General features: G+C 33.6%; 1 protein-coding gene across 1 annotated transcript; it reads left to right on the top strand.

Moving 5' to 3' along the window:
* Positions 1-354: 354 nt before the first annotated feature.
* On the top strand, positions 355-981 carry LOC149534217 (germin-like protein 9-3). Its single transcript, XM_089805107.1, has one exon. The coding sequence runs from the start codon at positions 355-357 to the stop codon at positions 979-981; it is 627 nt and encodes a 208-aa protein (XP_089661233.1).
* Positions 982-24,332: the final 23,351 nt, after the last annotated feature.

Raw genomic sequence — 24,332 nt, 5'->3', positions numbered from 1 at the left:
TCAAATTTGACTAAATGCGAACGTTCCATTAGCGAGTAATTGCGCACAAAACATGAAGTCGAACTACGGAGAGAATTGGCCTGGCAAAAGACAAGGGGTAACAACAACCAAGAAATTTTGTGGAAAACTCCGAAATAATCGAGGTTTTGGTGGAAAACTCCGCAAATGGTTTCCATTGTTTTGAATTCTGGCCTGGCGGCAAACAGACAGAGAAGAAATCCAAATAAAAGCCGGCTTCACAAATGGAAGTCCACGAAATTCTCCGCAACGTAACCCTATTAATACTCAACTTCCCTTCACACCCAAACATCCAGAACAACTCCCTCTTTCTGCAGTGTTTATATTCTGAGAGAGATGGAATTCAATGGAGCTTCTTTCATGGCAATTTTAGTGGTATTCAGCAGTGTTGCCCTAATCTACGCATCGGATCCCGATATTCTCACCGATTTCACTGTTCCGGCGGGGCAGAACTCACAAAATCTGACTGGCAATTACTTCACTTTCACGGGATTCCGAAATGTGGGAACCGCCAATTTGACGGGGCAGACGGCAGCAAAAGTGACAAAAGCGGCGGTGAAAGAATTTCCGGCGCTGGATGGGCTCGGCGTGTCAATGGCGGTGCTGGAGTTTCCGGCAAGCGGAGTGAATCCTCTTCACACTCATCCCCGTGCTTCCGAACTGCTGATGCTTGTCTATGGAACTCTTCAGGTTGGAGTTGTCGATACCACTGGAAAGCTCTTCATGCAGAACCTCACTTCGGGGGATTTATTTGTGTTTCCCAAGGGACTTCTCCACTACCAATTGAATACTGATGCTACGTCAGAGGCCATGGCTATTTCTGGTTTTGGGAGCGCCAATGCAGGCACTGTGTCAGTCCCTTCTACTCTTTTCACAAGTGGTATCACAGACGATGTTCTGGTGAAATCATTCAAAACTGACGCTCAGACTATCCAGCTGCTCAAGGCTGCGCTTATGTCTTAAAAATATCCTTTCTTTCACCTTAATCCTTGATAGCCTAATGAATAATTTCTTATCTCTTCCTATTTCTTAGCTTGAAAATGTTTTTCAGTTTCCCTGCTTTCTCTCTGTGCTCGTCGTCATGTTTTATGCCTTGATTTGAGGACAAATAGAAGTCTTTGCTTAGGTTTTGATTTGGACGATAGTAGTCTGTTAACATGCTCGAAATTGTGATATGATTGTATCGTGTAAGGGCAGGATTCTCCTTAAAGAGATCGCCCTCTTTCATGAATTCATTCATCAGATTCTTTATTTTCGTTTCACTTGTACAACCTATTTTTCCAAACATATGTTTGGTTTCTTTTATCATAATTAGTAGTTTGTTTATACTGATTATAATAATCAATGATCAATTGTGAAAAATATTGAGAAGCGTATGATTTGAACCTATTACTCCAATGCCTTTGTAGGTCTATGATCAAACGTTCTTCCTCTAGAGTAATGTTGCCTCTCTTAAGATCTAGGTGTAGATAGTTAACCCATCTCAGCCTGGAGCTCTTACCACTCCTCTTCTGCCATGTTCATTCATGTTCACACGTCACTTAAATTATTCATTTTTATATTCCAAAATATATGAACAAATTAAATGATATATATGACAATTGTTGTTGAATTGGATGCTTGCTAAAAACTGGTTATGAAGATCTGAGATACCTTAAAATGAGAAAATTACTATAGTTAATTATCAAATCACACTAAGAATTCATCAATTCTCTTCTCTCATCAAGTAAAGGTTGAGGATTCTCACATCTAAGAAATGATTGGAGATGTTAAAAACCTTAAAAGGAAAAATTACTATAGTCCATTTATCAAATCACATTGATTTCATCAATTCTATACTCTAGTCTAGTTAAAGACAATATAACTGAATTTCAAAAGCATTAGATTAAGCTTTCTCAATTTTAATCTCAAGTGCAGGCTTGTGTTTGACTATTATTTCTTCCTGTGGCTTTGTTTTAATTTTAGTTTTGCATTAATTCTATAATTAAATATATAAAGCAATACTTGAAGATATATAAATGATAGGGATTCTATCAGCAGCCTTTTCCTTTTTCATGTTGCTTATATCTGTAGATACAAATGCATGCATTTGAAGCTCAATTAAGCAATCTGAATGCTTAGTGACATTTTCCAAGCATTTTAAATAATCTGGAAATTATGGATTGATTTTAGATGAAATCTAATATGTGCAGGTGTAAATAATTTATGCCATCTGAATTTCTATTTTTATTTTTTTCTTGAATTTCTTTTAAAATCTTCAAACTACTTATGCCTATTTGTATTTTAAGATGATTAAAATGCTCAGTGAGCTAGAATTTTTTAATGTAATTTTCTAAAGTCAAATGAACAATTGAAAATTAGATGAAAGCAATGATCTTGTAGTAGCCTTCAGCATTTGTGAAGAAGAAGAAGAGGTCTTAGGTTAAAAAGGAGGCCTTCGAGCCCAAGCAAAGGGGCCTACTGCTTAGCCAAAAATTTATAGGTTCAAATTTCTTTACTAATTATATGAAACATCTAATACATGGTTTCTTTTTCTTTTTCTATTTATGCCATTCTTATTTTTGTAATGCTCATATCATGAATTATTTTCCTTCAAATAGGAGAGATGCATTATGCCTAAATTGTTGACCATGTCGACAATTATAAGTTGGCAAAATGCATTTAAAGGAACATTAAAAAGGTGGCAAAAAGGAATGTTTAAATATTTGAAACGTGGCAAACAAAAAGGTATAAAACTTGTCTTGGTGGCAGTATTTGAGACCGTAAAAACTAACAGACAAGACGTGACATTTAATGGTTAGCTGCATGCTCTCGCTGAGTGTTGGAATTATGTGGTGGATTTGAAATAATATTATGTAAGGGGTCTTGTTTGTGCCTTTTCTAACCTGCACTTTGTTCATAGTATGGACTGGTATACTCAAAGCTTCTTTCCAAAACATTTTGGATACATCATTCTTAGCTATCATAGCTCTTGATGCTTCTATTACTGACCCATTTCTTCTTCTTGCTATACCAATTTTTTTCACAGGTTCTTAGAGCTAATAATTATCTTTTGATTCCATTAGCTTCACAAAAGATGTTGAACTCATTTGAAGTAAACTCTCTACCTCTATCCAATCTTAAACATTTAATCTTCATGCCAGATTTATTTTGAACTTTTTTCTTGAATATCTTGAATTTATCAAATGCCTCAGATTTTTCTTTAAGAAATGCAACCCAGATCATTCTAAAAAAGTCAACAACTAAAATCATGAAATAAATGTCACCATAGAATCCTTTAGTCTTTTTAGGACTGCTGAGATCTATATGTACAATCTCTAATTTTGTTGTAGTAGTAAACTTCTTGCTGGGAAAAGTTTTGTTATGCTTTGTCAAAACACAGTACTTGAAAATTGAGTTAGTAGATTTTACAATCTTAGGCAAGTCTCTATTTGCAAACATACTATTGGTCTTCACAATATTATCAAATTTTATATTACAAAATCCCTTATGTCATAACTAACTTTCATCTACCTTTGCAACCAAACATACCATTTTAGTAGGATTTAACTGAAATAAATTACCTCTAGATTTGGTTCCTATTCCAATTACCTTTCCATGTTTATCTCTAATCATGCATGTCTTTTCTAGTGAACTACAACTGATAAACTTTATCCACTAGTTGTCTAACACTCAAAATATTGCGCTTCAAACCATCAGCAAAATATACATCCTCAGTGTTGGTTTTACAATCAAGAGTTATAGATCCAATACCTTTAACTTGGCATGTTTTATTGTCTCCAACTCTAACAATACCTCCATCTTGATTTTTGAAGTCAACAAACTTGTCCATATCACTAGTCATATGATGTGAACAACCACTATCAATTATCTAATCAAATTTCTTTTCAACTTGAGACACCAAAGCTACTTTCTTTGGGCTTTCTTCTTTGATTGCTACAAATCCTATTTCATCATCACTAGCACTTACTACTTGTTCATCAAAATCATCTTCCTCATTTGCATACAGACACTCTCTATCTCTTCTAGGATTGATATTTCCTTTATACTTTTTCTATCTTTTAGGACACTTAGATGCATAATGACCAAATTCATTACAAGTCCAACATTTAAATTTTTTCTTACAATCTTTTTCTCTTCTTAGCAAAAGGGCTACTCCTTCAATCTTTCTATTCTTTGTTGGGATTACAATAGGAAAGGTAAACTTCTGGAGGGGGGGTGGGGGATGAATCAGTTCTTTAAACTTTGACCCATAAAACATTCACCACACATCCATCTCATACATTCAATAAGTAAGCTGAAATACTATGTAAAGCATGTACATCTAAATCATGTAAACAAGTAAGCATTCACACATATATGACACTAGATATAATTAGACAAAAACCCTCCAATGAGAAGGTAAAACTAGGGTGGAGATGACACCCACAAATCTTCACTACTGTAGCAAAAAGTGTATCTAATAAAGTTTACAATATTTGATCATGAGACATGATCTACCTTCTGAAGGGTCTGCCTTGTTAAAGGCTTACAAAGAATATTGAGTCTTACCTTATTAAAGGATTTCAACACCCTATTAAAAGTGTGCCTTGTTAAAGGACTTCAACTCACAATAAAGTAAGCACCTTGTTAGAAGATTTCAATATAGCCTATTAGAACTTACTTTGTTAAGAGATTTAACTGATTCACCTGTTAGAATGTCTTAGCATTAATCCTACGGTTAGAAATTTGTTACTTGATGACAAATCACCTCTAAATTGATCTATTCTTGATCCATTCTAATTAGATGTCTCTCAACTATTTACTATTTCCTTCCTTGTTCTCCTTTAACTAATTCTTCAATGCAATTTTAGATCATTATACCTTGGTCACCATGAATGTCCTAGTTTACACACGAAAAACTCTCCTTGATCATTTATTCATTCCCTTTCACACTCATATAAAGTTTAGGGTTTGTCTTCCTTAAGAAGACCCAGGTGACTTGGGGTTAGGTATGAATCAATGACCATGATTCATCCATTTTTTCATTTAAACCTTTCTTTTACTTGATTGGATGCATGCAATTTATAGGGATTCCAACTTAAGATTTTTCTATATCACCAAAATATCATAATTCAATCTATAAGTCTACTCAAAACAATTTACATAGTAGTTTGTGCCAATACAAACAACTATGACAAAACTATTAGCATATGAAGTTTCTGATGCTTGACATATACTTATTTCTACACTATGACTTGACATCTGAATGACTTGGCATGCACTGCTTACTTGAATCCTAAATCACTCGGCATACACTATCTGCTTGGCACTTGAGTTACTCGACACATGAGTGATTCGACACTCACTGTGGACTCAACATGCTCTATGTTGTGCTCGACATATACTACTTGTTCGACATGAACTAAGTAAATTACTTAAGTGTATAGACACTCAATTGTCAAAACCACTTTGAGATCAAGAATCTCCCCCTTTGACATGAGTGTCAAAAACACTTGGTTATGCATTAATACTTTTATTCTTATAAGCATAACATATATCTTATTCAGCTTCTGTATAAAATTTCAAAATATCAAAATTGTGCAACAACTCATACCTCAAAATCTTATAACTCCCCCTGAGTTGTTAGATTTGGTTATGTACTCAAAATGTTACTCTTATTGAGTATATGTGCCTCAACTAATACTCTTTTACTTGCTTATTGTCTATGCTTGTTGTTGTTTGCTTGCTCCCCAATGCTCTTACTCTTCCTTAGCTTAGCTATCTTTCTCCCCCTCTTTGACACTAATGTCAATGGGTTATACACTAATAATGTGTTTGTCCAAGAAAGATTTATGGACCTCAAGAATAATCTTAAGAGCTGCATCCTAATTGTCACAAGCTACCTCCAAAGACTTAATTTGGATGGTTGACTCAACAACAAGGTGAACTAGGCCATCTAATGTAGAAATATTGGGGTCTTTCTTCATAAGAGTTTCTACATAGCTTAACTCCTTGTGCAAAATCTCCATGTGAAGAGTCAATGTAGTTTGGATGCTTATTAGTTTGGCCCTTATGTTGGCTTTATCTATAGATAGTGCTACTAATTGACTTTGGGTTTGTAATAAAGTCCTAAAATACTTCTCACTTTGAGTTGGAGTCATGGGAAATTTTGCACCTAATGAATTTATTTGACTTTCCCAACTCAAAATGTGACTCCTTGTCTCTTGTGTGAAGAGTGCAAGATTACATAGTTTGGTATACAAAGAGAAACTATTCTCAAGTACTTTCTTCACACTTTCTACCTTAGTTGCCAATGCAACTTGTGTAAGTACTATATCACTGGATATTTTCTCATTCACTTTGAAATTTCTTTTCAGACCATTCTAATAATTTTTCATTAGTATCAAGGTCTACATCACTTACCTTTTCCACTATATTTGTCAATTGTTCAATAAGTGGCTTTGTTTCATATGGAGTAGGCAAACTAAATACATCTACGAAGATGTCTTTAATATCAAGAAAAGCTTGCTTCTACTTATGCCCCCTTCTGAGAAATTCTTAATGTTTCTTTCTAGCTAGGGCTTCTTGAACTATACTCATCTTCTATATTATCATTGTGGCATAATCATATTTTAGCAAAATAATTTCTTCATCTAGGCTTACATCTCCATATGTTATTACCTCTTCTACCTTTGATGAACTTGGATTCGACACTAAGAATTGCAAAGGTGTTACATCTGTGCTTGGGCTCTAAAGAGTGTGACTGGAAGGAGTGCCAGATTCTAGTAAAGTTACCATTGCTTAAATTGCTACTAGCTCCTTCAGCTTGAGTGTCAACTCAGTCTCTTCAAGCTTGTCCTTTTCTACCACATTACCTTGAATTGCACCTTGAACTTGTACTTGAGGTGTAGATGAATCTATCAGACCTATTTGACTCTATGTTTCAGTAGTGGCTTGAGTTTCCACTTTATCCTCTCTAATTGTATCAACCTTTTCTAGTGTAACTTTTGATACTTTGTCTGAAGGTTGTTCACTAGTGACTTGATGGGTAATTGTAAGTGGTTCTTGTGTTTTACCTCCTCCCTTGTAGTGTTAGTCACTGATTTCTAAATTTCATCTACACTCACCAATACAAGGTTGTCACACAATTTAGCCTTTATTGTAGATTGATCAAGTATTCCTCTTTTACAGGATTGATGTTTTGAGCAATGAAATCAAAAACATCCTTTACTATGATAGTTTCAGTACTCACACTTTTTATTTGTTGAGGGCTGATATTTGGCATTTGTGTATGTTGTACACTATGCTCTTGTTAATTCTCTTTCTTAGCTATTTCTTGATCATCTACATTCATTTCAGTACCTCTCTTAACTGTGCCTTCATTATTGTCATCTTCTTCATCATCTTTAACCTCAATAGGCTCTTGTTCTCCTATTTTGACTATAGCTAACCCATATGTAACTTTCCAATATTTGTGTAGTCTTCTTTACAACATCTTCTATGTTATTATGTAATATGCTAAAGGATCTATATTTAGGAGCAAATCTAACAACATATTTCTTTATGTCTTTAGCAATTTGTGCCTTGCTAAGTTCAGGTGTAACTTGAGCGAGGGTAGTTTCTCTACTTTGCCTTTCAGTATCTAAACAATAGTGCCATTTTTTCTCAAATCTTTCATATAGGATTTTAGGTATGGAGTTGGAAATTTCTAGAGGAGCTTTCTTGAAATTAGCCATCATGGCATATATTTCCTCCTCCACTTGATTATTTTCAACTTTTCAAAGATTTTCAAAATCAATGTGAGAAAATCTAATAAATTTGTATTATTTGTAACATTCTCACATAGGTTGTCTAAATCTGAAGATGGATTACAACTTACCACTTGGAATTGGCCTTTGTCATCAAATTTTGGTACTTTCCTCATCAGATTCAACTTGAGCAATGTATTTTCTCCTTGGTCTTTTCTATGCTCCTCCTTCTCACTCTTTAGGTTTGTCTTTCTCTTTAGCCTTTTGTGTAGTGACACATGCACTAGCCCTTGCTGTAGGTGTTGCAAGTTTGGATTGGCTTGTTTTAGCAACCCTCTTGGGTCTTATCACTATTTGTGCCTTAGCCTTTCTCTTCTTCTGATCAATAGGAATAGGTTCTTCCTTGGCTTTTTCTTCCTCAATAGCTTCTATAGTTTCTATTTTTTCCTTTTTCTAATCTTCACCCTTTCCTTGTGTCAATGTAAGTGGTGCTTGAATTTGAGTGTCTTCTTCCTCTTCATCTTCTTCTTGCTTATCACCTTCACCAAATTTTTCTTGCATTTTCTTTACTAATTTCTCCTTCTTTTGATGATAGAGGAAATCTTTAATTCCATAGTAATCTTAAACTTGTTCATCTCATAGTTACCAAATGATTTGGCATCTTTGTCTATTTCTTCTGCAAGTAATGTTGTTATTGCTGCAGAGGCCTCATCCACATTAATTGCATAGCCTAATGGCCTTAGCAATCTTACTCTTGGAGTTTCTGCTTGAACAAATGTATAATCAATATCAACTAGGAAACAAACATCATCATAATATTTTTCCACTAATGATACTAGTCATTATTGACTCAAAATTTTTGCCTAATTGTTAAATGAACTCTCTTATTTGAAATGCAATAGACCTATTTGTCTTCCATGCCATAGTACCAAATGTAGGAAATGTGTTCTAAACATAAAAAAGATATATATCAAAATAGATCCAAATTTACATTGAGCACTCTTTGTTTCTCTTATTGCTCCTAGGTTTTCAGTCAATTATTGTAGCTATAGCTCGACAAGATCATTTGTATGATCCTTCTTCACAATCTTGTAACCCACATCCACTGTAATACAAGGTACATAGTTCAATCTACTTGATTGCTAAAACTTATGTGCAATTACCCTTAATATAAAATTTATTAGACGATATGTGATGGTGTCTATGGTCATTCCCCTCTTATTCCACATGGCCCCTGTGTTCTTAAATTAATAACTTCTTTGGACTCACTTCTCATAGTCTTTAGCTAATCTAGGGTTGGATACCCTATTACCCTATGGATTATTCTCTTTGATATTTTGATTGGTCCATTATCTAACCATAGTCAACTATCATGAATCCTATTCAAAACAATCCTAATCCATTTAGTTTTGAAAATGGTAGGGAAATCTAGGGCACAAGTTAACCCTTTCTTTTCTACAATCTTGAATTCTTCCCTTAACACATCATTTTTACATAGTTTATTAGATGTTTCTCTGATTTCCATGTCACCAATACTCCCAACTTTACAATTATAGCATTTTATAACATCTTGAATCATTAAAAATTGTAGTGGTATCATAGATAATGCACTAGAGGGATCTTGTTTATATGCTATGTCTGGTATGGCTTCGAAAATAGGTTGTTTTACTTTGTTGCTAACCAACTAAACATTCAAAACCACTTTTCCCTCTACACCTTTTTCCTTTGAAGAACTAGATGCCATTTTACAAAACTAGGGATACGAAATTAGAAACAACGTAGCTTGGCACACAATAAATACCTTGTAAAATCTAATGAAATGATGTCAACTAGTTGTTCAAATCTCCTACAAGAACTTTGGATTAATTTCTACATTGCCTCTAGCTCTTATTGCTCTATCTCAATTTTGAATGATGTTAAATGAGTAAAAATTGATCAAATACCCCTGTTAAATACTATAGTTAATGTTGAATTCTTAGACAGGTATAAGCTCATAATTAGCTAATTTTTGCTCACTCGGCATCCACTAGTCTTTTCATTCACTCAAAAACCATTATGAGCTTGGCAATAACTAGCCAGTCTATTAGCTTAGCATCCTCTAGCATTTCATTTGGAAATCATAGGAAATTTTTCATGCTTGGTAGTAACATGAAAAAACTTAAAGATTTTCTTTGATTCCTAATAACACCTTGCATCTTATTCATGCTTATGTAATCTTTTTAGAACTAAATCCTTTGGAACTGATGTATAATATAACTTTTGAATATTAGACCCACATAGCTCTTGATTTTTTAGTTTGATGAGGTGTGATCACCTGACCCATTGGGTGAAGTCATCCCTTCTCCACTTGATGTGCTAGAATCCCCCTTTTTGTTCCATGTCTTGTTCATTTCATTTCTGACATTTTCAATATCTAACTTGCCTTTACCTTTATTGAACTCACAACTTGGTGTCTTTGACCTTGTTGGACAATATTGACTGATGTGACCAATATTCAAATTACTAAAACATGTGGTTTGACTCAACCACCTTTTGTATTCACTTCTAAAGTGTGTTATAATAAATTTCTTAGGAACATGTCCATACTCTTGACAATAATGACAACTATAACTTCTATTATAATCCCAATTGCAAGAGTTGCCATTGTTCTTTACCTTTGTTTGCTTGTTTGATGACCACATGGGTTTGGATCTACACTCAAAAGCTCTATGTCCATATTTTTGATATTTATAATAATATCCTTCAAATATTTTAGTGTGCATGGTCTTAGTTATACATATATGTGCTTGATGACCTTTTTTTTTGCACTTATGACACTGACCCATGCTCTTTTGCTTGACATTTTGATTTACAGTCTTGCTCCTACATACATTTGCAGTGTGTCCTTTCTTACCAAAATTATGACATGTAGGTTTGGAATTCTCATCTTTCTTTCTCTTTTCTTCAACATTTTTGGACGACTCTCCTTCTTCACTACTTGTATATCCCAATCCAGATGTATCATTGTTGGATCTAGGGAATCTTAATAATTGCTCAAAGTATTTGATGGCTTCATTAGGTTTATTAAAATTTTCAAAAAATTCATTTTCCCTCTTTAGGTCATTATTCAATTGCTCATTCTACAATTGCAATGTTGTTATCTCAATGTCCTTGACATTTAATTCATAGTTGGCATTCATCATTTCACCCAAAGTATCTAATTGTATGTTGGCAATCCTAGTTAGCTCTAATGATTTCTCTTCTAGTCTGCTGGTCAAAACTTTTTTGTCATCTTCAATCATGGATTTTCCTTCCATAACTTTATTTTTCTATTTAGTTGCCTCACATAGTAGTATGGTGTGTGATTCTTTCTCTAACTTGAGATTTCTAATTTCTTTAGCTTGGGCTTTGTTATTTTCCATTAGATCTACAATTACTACATCAAATTCATTGGATTTTCCATTAGCAAATAGATTAGTGGTGTCCATTTCTTTGTATTTTGTGTCATTCTTCTCAATCAAAATTCCCTTCCTTCTCTTTAAATATTTCTTTAAGTCTTCTCTTGCTTCATTTAGTTGATGTACAATAAGTTGTATTTTAATTCCCTGATTCTCCATGATCTTTTCCAACTTATAGACTTCCATTTCCAAGATCTTTCCTCAAAGTTTCAAATCTTCTCTTCTAGAGGACTAAGCTCTAATACCAATTGTGGGAATTACAATAGGAAAGGTAAACTTCTGAAAGGTGGGGTGGGTGGTGAATTAGTGCTTTCAACTTTGACCCATAAAACATTCACCATACATCCATCTCATACATTCAATAAGTACGCTGAAATACCATGTAAAGCATGTACATCTAAATCATGTAAAAAAGTAAGCATTCACACATTTATGACACCAGATATGATTAGCCAAAAACTCTCCAATGAGAAGGTAAAACTAGGGTGGGGATGACACCCACAAATTGCCACTACTACAATAATAAAGTGTATCCAATGAAGGTTACAATATATGATCATTTGACATAATCTACCCTTAAAAAGGTCTACCTTGTAAAAGGCTTACAAAATTTGGTAGGTCTTACCCTATTAAAGGATTTCAACAACTTGTTAAAAGCGTGCCTTGTTAAAGGACTTCAACTCACAATAAAGTATGCATCTTGTTAGATGATTTCAATACAACATGTTAGGACTTACTCTATTAAGAGATTTAACTGATTCATATGTTAGAATATCTCAGCATTGATCCCATGGTTAGCACTTTGTTGCTTGATGATAGATCACCTCTAAACTGATGTATTCTTGATCCTTTTTTATCAAATGTCTCTCTATTTTTTACTATTTCCTTCCTTTGTCCTCCTTTAACTGATTCTATAATGCAATTTGAGATCATTATACCTTGGTCACCATGAATGTCTTGGTTTGCACATGCAAAACTCTCCTTGATCATTCATTCATTCACTTTGACACTCATAGAAAGTTTAGGGTTTTTCTTCCTTAAGAAGACCTAGGTGACTTAGGGTTAGGTATGAATCAACTACTGTGATTCATCCATTTTTCCACTTGAGCCTTCCCTTTACTTGATTGGATGCATGTAATTCATAAGGATTCCAACTTAAAATTCATCTTTATCACCAAAATATCATAATTCAATCTATAAGTTGGCTTTAAAATGGTTTACATAGTAGTTTGTGCTAGTACAACCAACTATGAAAAAATTGTGACTAGACATCTAAAGTTTTTGATGCTTGGCATATACTGATTTATATGCTATGACTTGGTATCTGAATGACTCAACATGCACTGCTTACTCAGCTCTTGAATCACTTAGCATATAGTTTCTACTCGACACTTGAGTGACTTGGCACTTACTATGGACTTAGCATGCTCTATATTGTACTCAACATATACTACTTGTTTGACATGAACTAAGTAAATGACTTAAGTGCATAGAAAATCACTTGTCAAAACCAATCTAAGATCAACATCCTTATCAGATCTTCTTCTGCTAGCAAAGCCTCCTCTAGCACTTGTGATCCTTGATAAACTTGGTCAAATATTTAAGGCACTAAAAGTTGTTTCTATTCTGGCCAATTCTCTGGATTATCTAAGCTCATTCTCAACTACTTCAAGTCTTCCAAGAAATGTCTCTTTTGTAAAATATTTGGTATAAGATATCAAGAACTGTATCATTTGAATTACTAATTTAAACAGTGGTGTTAAAGTCTTCAATATCTTCCATATCACCTCATCATATTCTTTGGTTCCTCCTTGAGATCTAATACTTATAGTAATTTTTGATATCCTACCTACATATGTTCTTATAGATTCATATTCCATCATTTTAGCATCTTGAAAAGCAAAAATCCAACTTTGTAGCCTCAACTTCTTAGAATGTTCATCACTTTCAAAACTAGTTTCCAAAGCTTTCCAAATCAAATGTGAATTAACAAGTGAATTTACTTGATTGTATTCAATTTTAGGAAGTACAATCAATAGTGCTTCTCTAGCTCTCATGTCACACATAGAAAGATCTCTTTCTTCCTCGATACTAGTTTGCAAATCTTTTTCAGCAATGATTGTCTTTGTTAGAAAGGTTAATCTTTCCTTGGATATATTTTAATTGGGATATTCCAAGGGTCCCTACATGTAGTTTGTCCACTTGTACACATGTGGAGGACATGTCATTGTTTGTCCTTTATTCCACATGTAAGGACAACTCTTGTTTATTTCTTTATTTAGTTTATCCTCCTTAAGAGGATTGTGACACTTTGCACACACCTATCATGAATGTGGCATTCATAGAAATAGGAGTTACAAATGCAACTCCTCTCTCATCTCTATATAAGAGATGCTCCTCCTTCTTTCTTCACAACTACACACCACTCTAAGCACTTGATGTTATTGTATTGAGCTACTTTTGCTCCAACACTCTCTCTCTCTCTTCTTTAGGCATTTGCCTTCATTCATAATAACTCACAAGGGGTTTTCTTTGCTTTCCCCTTATAAATCCTTGTCTCCATTGTTGAACCATCTTGGTGTATGCTCTTGGAGTTGCTTATCTTATGGTAACATTGTTTCAAACTTAACTTACTTGGATTATTTCTCGTTCCTTGCTCAACATTATCATTTCTTACATGGTATCAGAGCTTGGTTATCTAATCCTTGTTTTAAGTTTTGTTGTGAAGGTTGCCATTCATTGGAGCACACCTTATTTGGAGACGTTATTGAGAGAAGAAGTTTGTGTTGTGATTTTAGCTCTTTTTAACTAATCTTGTGCATGCAAGCTTTATTTTTTACTAACCCTCTTTGGAAGGCTTGCCGCCAAAGGGTTTTCTTAGTAAATTTTAATTTTTTTTGGTTTGTTTTGGACGGCATGCCACCAAAACAAAACATATTTCATTGGTAAAGCTTTTTATAAAAACACAATAGTAAAGCTTTCTATCTCTCTACTTTTTCTTACTTCATTAATTTTTTTTAAAAAAAATTTCTTTAGAAAAAAAATAATATATTTTACTATATTGTGCTTTTTCTTAAAAACATAGTGCCAAGTTTTTTATATATATAAAATAAAAATATATTTTAATTCAGTTGGGCGGCCGTGCCACCCACGCGCCACCCCGTGCCTCAGCGCGCAACCGCCGCCGACGACACTGTCCCCATTTCTCAGCATGCAAGCGCCGCCGGTCCAGATTCGCGTCGCCGTGCGCAAACACTGCCTCCGTTCGCCGCCGCCATTGCAGACCTCGCACTGCTGCGCGCAACCGCCGCGCACTCTTGCGCCGCTCCCCACTTTGTTCGCATTTTAAACCCCAACCACCGCTTCCTCCGCTCCCACCACGCGGCAACCACTGACCTCGGCCCTCCGCTCCCACCACGCGGCAACCACCGACCTCGGCCTCCGTTCGCCACGCGGCGACCACCGACCTCGGCCCTCCGTTCGCCCCGCGGCAACCACCGACCTCGGCCCTCCTTTCGCCACGCGGCAGCCACCGACAGCTCCGCTCCGCTTTCAATTTTTTTAAAAAAAAATCTTTCCCCCTCTTTCCTAATTTTAAACTTTTTATGTTTTTAAAATTTTTTTTTAACTCAAACTAATCCAACTTGTATTATATTAATTTTTTAATTGTTTAATAAATTAATTTTTAAATTTTCTCTATCACAATTAGTTAAAATTAAAAGAAAATATTCTTAATCTTATCAAAAAAACAACAAAAAAAACTAATTTTTTTTCATTTAATAAAATTTAATTATTTTTTTCTCTCATTTACCAACTTTTTTTCAATTCATTTGTTTTTCAAATTAAGAGCATTTATTTTATTTTTTTCAAAAAAAAAAGCGAAGAATTTTTTTTTCCTAATCATGTCAACATTAATTCCAGAAATCAAACTTAATTATTCTAATTATCATTCTTGGAAAACTCATATCTCATTTATTTTTCGCTTTAAATATCTCTTCGAAATAGCCACTGACCCTTCTCTTGAGCCCAGTTCAGCAGCTACTCAAGATGAGAAAGATACTTGGAAAGCTAAAAACGAAGAAGCTTTAGGGTTAATTGGAATTTCTATTATTCCTGATTTATATGTTCTAATTGCTCACTGTTCTAAAGCTCATGATGCATGGTCCATCTTGAAAACCAATTATGACAGTGGCGATGAATACCGCAAAATACAATTGCAAGATCAACTCGAAGATCTCAGGTATGCAGATTTTAAAGGTATGGATGAATTCCTCTTAAAATTTGATTCTCTTAAAAGTCAAATTATGGCTTTAGGTGTTCAATTAGAGGACATTCGTTTAATCCATCTTATTCTTAAAAAATGTCTTCCTAGACAGTTTCAACAGTTTATAACCAATATTCATGCACAGCTTTCTATTCCTACTTTAACTTCTCAGTTAACTTATGTTATTTTTCAAACTTTATTAAGACAGGAAGAAGCTAAGCTAATTCAGTTTGGTACTCTCAAATCAATTGAACATGCATTTGTCTCTAGAAATTCAACTAATAATTTTCATTCCAATAATAATAATTACAAACAATCTACTTCTAATTCAAATAACACTAAATTTCATCCCAAATATAATAATACCCATCATCCTAATAATACTCATAATACTAATAATCAAAGGAACCATTCCAATTCCAAACCTCATTGTTCTTATTGTGGCAAAGATGGTCATCTTGTCAATAACTGTTTTAAAAAACAAAATGATAAAAAACCTATGAATCATAATACCAATCATCACACCTCAAACCATAAAAAAAGGTAATTCGACTAGTTCTAATCCTCATCATGCCTTTACTTGTAGCTTTAATCTTTGTAAACCTTTAGAATGGATTGTTGATAGTGGTGCATCACAACATGTCACTTCTCATAAAGAAATTTTTGATTCCTTACAACCTGATATTGCTAACATTCCTATTCAGTTAGCTAATAATCAGACTTGTAAAGTTGAAGGACTAGGTGATGTTACTATTCCTAATGGTAAATTGCATGATGTTTTATATGTACCTGACTTGAAAACTAATCTACTTTCTGTTTCACAGCTATATCAGAACTATAAAGTTGAATTCTACAAAGATACATGTTATATTATAGATCCTCAAACTCTCAAAGTGATTGCTCATGCTAAAATGGATAATGACAATTTGTTTAAATTCCATGAATTTGCTAGTTCATGATATTCTTTACATACTTCTATTGATTTCAATATATGGCATGAAAGACTTGGTCATTTAAATTCTGATTATATTACTTTCATGCAAAAGCATAATATGGTTGATGGCTTGCCTAACATTATTCCTTCCAAGATTGCCTGTACAGGTTGTATGAGTGGTAAGATGCATAGGGAGCCCTTTCCAAGTGGAAAATCATGGCGAGCAACTCATAAGTTGCATCTTGTCCATAGTGATCTTTTGGGTCCCATGGAGAATACCTCCATCCAAGGTTCTCGGTATGCACTTACCTTTGTTGATGATTTTTCTAGACGAACTTGGATCTATTTTTTGCATAGCAAGGATCAAGTTCTTGATATATTTATTGAATTTCAGTTATATGTTGAAAGGAAATTTGGGTATAAACTTAAAATTCTTAGAACTGATAATGGGAAGGAATATGTGAATAATGCTTTTCATTCTTATTTGAAATCATGTGGAATTAAGCACGAGCTTACTATTCCTTATACACCGCAACAAAATGGTGTAGCGGAAAGAAAGCATCGGACCATTGTTGAAATGGCTCGAAGCATGTTGCATGCTAAGAATTTGCATTATAAATTTTGGGTTGAAGCCATGTTTTGTGCAACTTATATTCTTAATCGGACTCCTACCAAAGCTCTCAAGGCTATCACTCCAGAAGAGGCTTGGTCTGGTAGGAAACCGAATTTACATCATTTACAGATATTTGGTTCTATTGCTTATGTTCATACGCCTAAACAGAAAAGGCATAAATTAGATGCTAAGTCATCTCCTTATATGTTTGTTGGCTATGATGAAAACACTAAGGGTTATCGTGTTTATGATTCCACTATTAACAAAGTTCAAGTTGCTAGAGATGTTTGTATTGCAGAAAATGGAGTTCATGATTTCTCTACTACAACGGATGAAGAATTTAGTGGCACTAAAATTGTGCTGGTGGAGGACCAACCTCCTTCTCTTAACCCTACTCTTTCTCTTAATCAAGTACCACCGGTTATTTCTACTCCTACATCTCATGATACTCAAATAGATACTAATGATACTTTTCTTACTCATGATTCTTCCTCTAGTGATAATTCCATTACAACTAAATGTAAACCTAAATGGGCTCAAAACCTCATCAATGAAGCTGATGATTATATTTCCAAATTGGGTGGAATTAAACATAGAAGGATTAATTATTGTAATTATGCTTTGATGACTACTATTATGAATTCTAACGATCCTAAGTCTTTTGATCAAGCTAACTCTCAACCTCATTGGCAGAAAGCCATGCAAGAGGAATATGATTCGTTACTTGCTAATCACACTTGGGACTTAGTCACATTACCTCCTGGCAAAAATCTAGTTTCATGTAAATGGTTATATAAAACAAAATTGAATACTAATAATGAAATTAGTAAGTTTAAAGCTAGACTAGTTGCTAGAGGTTTCTCCCAAATTGAAGGCTTAGACTATAATGAAACCTTTGCACCTGTTGCTAAAATGCCTACTATCAAACTAGTTCTTGCTTTAGCATCTAAAATGAATTGGCCCATTCATCAAATGGATGTTAAAAGTGCCTTCTTAAATGGTGAGTTACATGAAGAAATCTATATGGCTCAACCTCCTGGATTTGTTAAGAAAGGTACTGAAAATCTAGTTTGCAAATTGAACAAATCTATTTATGGTCTTAAACAATCACCTAGAGAATGGTATTCTCAAATTAATTCTTTCTTCATTTCTCAAGGTTTTACTAGAAGCAAAAATGATCCTAATTTGTATATTAAACATACTAACGATGATATTATCATTGTTATTGTTTATGTAGATGATTTAATTCTCACTTCTAGTTTAGACATTTTGATTTCTGATATTAAATTCCAACTTAAAAAAAAATTTCAAATGACCGACTTAAGTATCTTACATTACTTCTTAGGTATGCAAATTTTTCAAACCCCTAATGGTATCTTTGTTTCTCAAAGCAAGTATGCTTATGATCTTTTAGAAAAATTTAAGATGAATGACTCTAACCATGTTTCAATTCCATGTGAATTAGGAACTAAATTAATGAATGATATGAATACTCCTTTTGTCGATGAAACTTTGTATAGACAGTTAGTAGGAAGTTTAAATTATTTAACTCTTACTAGACCTGATATTGCTTATAGTGTTGGTTTAGTGTCTCGCTTTATGTCTAAACCTCAACAAACTCATTTTAAAGTTGCTAAACGCATCTTAAGGTATATTAAAGGAACTATTAATATAGGCTTATTTTATGATCCAAACTCTGAATTTATTTTACATGGCTATACTGATTCCGATCTAGGTGGAGATCCCAATGATGGGAAATCCACTTGTGGTTATTTTTTCTTTGTTGGTTCAGGTCCAATTTCTTGGAAAAGCAAAAAGGAACACTCTATTTCCCTATGCTCAACTGAAGCTGAATACAAAGGTTGTACCAATGCAGCTAAGGAAGCTTTGTGGATTCGAAGACTTCTTGATGATTTCGGTCTACCTCAACAATTACCTACACCTATACATTGTGACAATCAAAGTGCTATTGCCTTGGCAAAGAATCCAGTGTATCATGCCCGCACCAAACATATTTCACTTCAACATCACTTCATTCGAGAACAAGTTGAAGACAATCAAATTATTCTTCTTTATTGTAAATTAGAAGATCAACTGGCTGATATTTTAACCAAACCACTTTCTAAAGAGAGATTTCAGTTCCATTGTAAAAATTTGGGTTTACAACCTGTTGAAGTAAACTCCCCAAGTAAAGATTAAGGGGGGGTGTTAGAAAGGTTAATCTTTCCTTGGATATATTTTAATTGGGATATTCCAAGGGTCCCTACATGTAGTTTGTCCACTTGTACACATGTGGAGGACATGTCATTGTTTGTCCTTTATTCCACATGTAAGGACAACTCTTGTTTATTTCTTTATTTATTTTATCCTCCTTAAGAGGATTGTGACACTTTGCACACACCTATTATGAATGTGGCATTCATAGAAATAGGAGTTACAAATGCAACTCCTCTCTCATCTCTATATAAGAGATGCTCCTCCTTCTTTCTTCACAACTACACACCACTCTAAGCACTTGATGTTATTGTATTGAGCTACTTTTGCTCCAACACTCTCTCTCTCTCTTCTTTAGGCATTTGCCTTCATTCATAATAACTCACAAGGGGTTTTCTTTGCTTTCCCCTTATAAATCCTTATCTCCATTGTTGAACCATCTTGGTGTATGCTCTTGGAGTTGCTTATCTTATGGTAACATTGTTTCACACTTAACTTACTTGGATTATTTCTCGTTCCTTGCTCAACATTATCATTTCTTACAGTCTTTGATGTTTTTGTCAAGATCCAATGTCTTGGACCCATCCACAGCAGATGTGTCTTCATCTTTTCATTCTAGCTATCATAATTTGTTCCATTAAAGTGAACATGCTTGCCATGGATCTCCCAAAGTTGTTAAACTTTATCTTCAAGGACCTAATGCTCTAATACCAATTGTTAGAAACAATATTCCACCAAGATAATTGAGAGATGGGGGGGAGTGAATCAGTTATCCAACAATTAAAACATTTATCAACCTTAAACAATCTTATCCATTTAACCAAAGTAAACAACAACCATAACAAAATAGACATAGACAATTACACTAGATATGTTAACTAGGGAAACCCTTGATCAGAGGGAAAACCCTAGTTGGAATGATGCCCACAAGATGATGTACTAATATAAATATTCCTTATTAGAGGATTGACCTTGTTAGGAGCCTATTACAACATTTAGTACATATATTTCCTATTAGGGGACTTTGAATCCTTGTTAGAAGATTCCAACCTTTTTAGGAGTTGTGCCAACCCTGTTAAGATTTGTAGAAGATAGAAGGACCCACTATCCAAATAACTTCTAGGGAAAGACCACTAAACTCACTGTCCAAATGATCTCTCAACTATTGCTTATAGAATAATTGTGTAAACTATACTTAAACTTCTTTCCTTTGTCTTGCCAACTAGACCAATCATTGTTAGACTTTGCAGACTAGGTCATGAACTTTGGATCCAAATTTCAAACTTTGGATCACTCAATAGAACTTCGGTAATGAAGTTTCCTTCACTTCCACTCTACTTTGTTCAACTTCACATTCCACTCTCTCTATTGCTTATAATAACTTTTCTTCAATACTATTCCATTTTTTTATTATAAAGGAAAATATCATTCCTTTATATCAAATCCATAAAACAATTCCTTGAGTTGGCTATTAGACCTTCTCAATTAATTATTATAGGACCACATTTAGAACACATTACACTTAGTGATAACATTAATCTTTTTCCTTACACCTTAAATAACTTTTCATATATGCAATATTATGATGAATGAGCTTTGCTACGTCATCAGCAACATGTCTTCTTTACATCCTCAACCTTGACTCTCAGAATAACAATTCTACTAAGAGATGTAACAAGTTTACTAGAACATGCCTCTGTAAACTCTATCTCAGAACACACATTACCAAAAGTTACATAACTTCTTCTATACTTAACATTTTTTCACCCAATGTTAACTGCATATACTAGATAATTAGAAGTATCTCCCATAACCTCAGATAGTGAGAATACTCAACTAGTCATCTATACCAACTTGATCTTTTTTCTTTTCTTCTATCAGATACCATAGAAGACTACTATGTTGACATCAATGAAAAAATTAGTCATGAATGTAACATATCATCATCTACAATATTCCCCCATAGGAATATCATCAACATTCATGCTTCCAACATTATTGTCGTAATGAGATGTTATTTGTGATCTAGGTATCTTGTAGAGATACCATTAAGCTAGATAAAACCCTTTTAATGTCCTTTATCACTACATTATTTTCTATTTTGAGAGAGATTTAATAAATTTCCTTTGTTGAGAGTATATCTAAGAATTCTTCTATATCTAATGAACTATACTCCTTTAGTAAATTGAAACACAAATTAATCTTTAAAAAAAAATTGCATTAAAAAAATACATGAATTCTATTGTGTCAATAAAATGAATGGAATGTAGGAAACTTTTAAGCTCTGCAACCACATTGGGATTCTAATTATGAATATTTGCATGTTATAGCCACAATCTACACTCTAAATTATCATGTGTAACCATTGTTTGCATTTATTTTTTCTAAAATACAAAATGTCCCTACTATATTAGAGAAACTATAGAAACTTTTATGGGCATAGAGTTCCAACTATTCATTTCCCCAATAACAATTTTTTTTAAAAATTAAATATATGTTACAACTATCTAGGGTCATAACTTCTGATATGATCATTGAATTTTAAATCATTATATATTGTTGGAAAACTTTCACAAATACTCTCTTTTGCAAAATAGTAACTTAAGTGTATATTTTGATTATTAGACAATTTTTGGGCCTATCTAAATCTTCTAAGTGCCCCAAATTTGACTCTAAATATGTTTAAAGGATTTTAAAAACTAAAATAATAATATTCGACAAATGTTAAATGATATTGATGTGACATCTTTACCATTGTATTTATTCCACCATTTCAAAGGTTTGTCTAGAATTTTGTGTGAAAAAAATGCACAAATGCTACTTACAAAAAATAGTCTCCCTATCGTTTTTAGCTCTAGTTGACAAAGAAACAAGCTATCAAGATTATTGCTACATCCTTGTCTCTTGGGACTCTATAGTTGGATCAAAAAACTACTAATTTCTCTATCAAGTTATATGAATAGTTTGCTCAATAGGCCTTCATAGAATTTCAAAATAATAATGAGTTTTCTTACCTAGGCAATACTTATATTTATTTTTAAATTTATGATGTGATATATTTTACCAATTTTCATTGTAAAGTCAAAATATTAATAGATAAATGTTTTTTATGATGAAATATATTTTTAGAATAATTATATTCTTTATATTTTAGAATCCAAATAATAATGTTTTAAGTTCTACAAAACCATTATACATTCAATTTCAAGAAACATAGATGCAACCTTCTTCTTCTTTTTTATCAGTAAATGGTCGTAGCCTTCTATGATATTATATTAATAAAGTAAAAAGATTACAAGAGTTTCTTCATTCTGATGAGCATTGGTAGGAAAGAATGGAGCAAGAAAATCTCTAGCCTTGCTCGGGACCAAAGTTCTATATTATACATTGATAAAAGGGGCACACCCTAGTTTAAAATAGATGGTATTTCAAGATGAAAACATCATAGTATGCTTAAAAATAATATTTAAAACCATATGGTCTTTGGATGCTGCTTAATATAAGTCCTCCCCTCTATAAGACATCACATAATAAACAAAAAATATCATTATAAGTTAGTAAAACCATCTTTAAACATAAATAAAATGTGAATGTGCTTTAAAGAATCTGAAGGGAGAAAATCAATCCAAATAGCAATTGGTGTATAGATCTTGATATTTAAAGAGATAAAAAACCAGTGAGCTAAATGATCCCTAGAAAAGAAATGCGAAAAGTTTGAAGGTATACATGAATACTAGGTAATATAAGTTTAATTAGGAGAAATGAGATGAGTCGATGTCCAAGCCTAACATGGAAAATTTCAGTTTGGAAAGAATGACATGCTTGAGAAACCAAGAAAAAACTGAAAAAAATAGACTAGGGAGAGATTCAAAAGCCAACATCATAGAGGCCATAAACGAGGTCAAGAATTTCAAAGAGATAATAACACAAAATGATTATGATATATTCAGATAAACTATATTAACATGTCTAAACTTTATATAAGATATCTTCAAGCATATGAGAGGGCTACTTATAAAATGCAACCTTATAATAGACTTGTAGCATAAAACTACATATGAAAGCCAACTGGATAGAAGTATATAGATGAAACCTATACCAATTCTAAGCCTTATACTTAATTTGGTTGAAATGTAATTACAAAAATGACCCAAAACTATAACTATAGGTGTCAGTTCTATTTCTTAAATACCATTATAATCTCAGATGCCTCATGCAGGTTTTTGGCCTTTGATCCCAGTGGAAACTTGTAGGTCATCCTACCTCTACTTGACTTATCATAATTTGGTAGGTAGAATTCCACATTGTCCAAATTAAAAAGGTATGCCTTTGGGTGAATGTATGCATCAAAGGCCTATAAATAATTTAGGAGCTAGTCTCTATCGAGGTCTTCAATAATTCATCTCCATCTTAGTAGTAAATGAATGCTTGCTTCCATCCTCAACCACTCTTTGAAGAATTGAATATTATCTCTAACCACTAGACATGGGCGCCTAGGGCTATTGGCTAGTTCTAGAGTTCTTAGTTTGTATTCCATATATGCTTTTGGAAGGGGAATTCATAGCCTCTCATCAATGTTAGCTACCACTATCTCAAGCCCTATCAACCAATAGGGATTGAAAAGGTTGTAGCTAAGCCTCACAATGTCCCATTTCTCAACCCCTAACCTAGCAAGATAGCCTACCCATTGCCCTAGGATATCACTATTAGTTCTCCATGAATTCTTATAGTTGAAAACCCCCTCACCTAATGCTCTACTCACTACAATTTGACTCATATCATCAATTGGCTAAAAGATCCTATTTAATGTTTCTTGTTTAATAGGACCATAGAAGGCCATAGTGCAATTTTCAAATGCATGATATAGGAAAATGTTTGTATCCATGGAGAAAACAAAGTCACATACCAAGGAGCTATAGAGAAGATGAAAACTTCAAAGCCAAAACTACTAGTTATAGACTTTAGGAGGAAAAATGTAGAACTCAAAATGATGACAAGGACGCCCTAATAAGTTCAAAAATGTCACTCAAGTTCATGATTATGCATATTTTCATACATGAATGAAAGATATTCATCAAAAGCTGGTACAAGGCCTGATTTAATGATAATTAAAATCATGATA

This window comes from Cupressus sempervirens, chromosome 10, assembly GCF_028749045.1.
Source record: "Cupressus sempervirens isolate cs-2001-9-10 chromosome 10, ASM2874904v1, whole genome shotgun sequence".
Classification (NCBI taxonomy): Eukaryota; Viridiplantae; Streptophyta; class Pinopsida; order Cupressales; family Cupressaceae; genus Cupressus; species Cupressus sempervirens.
This window is presented reverse-complemented; position numbering and strand designations above follow the sequence as displayed.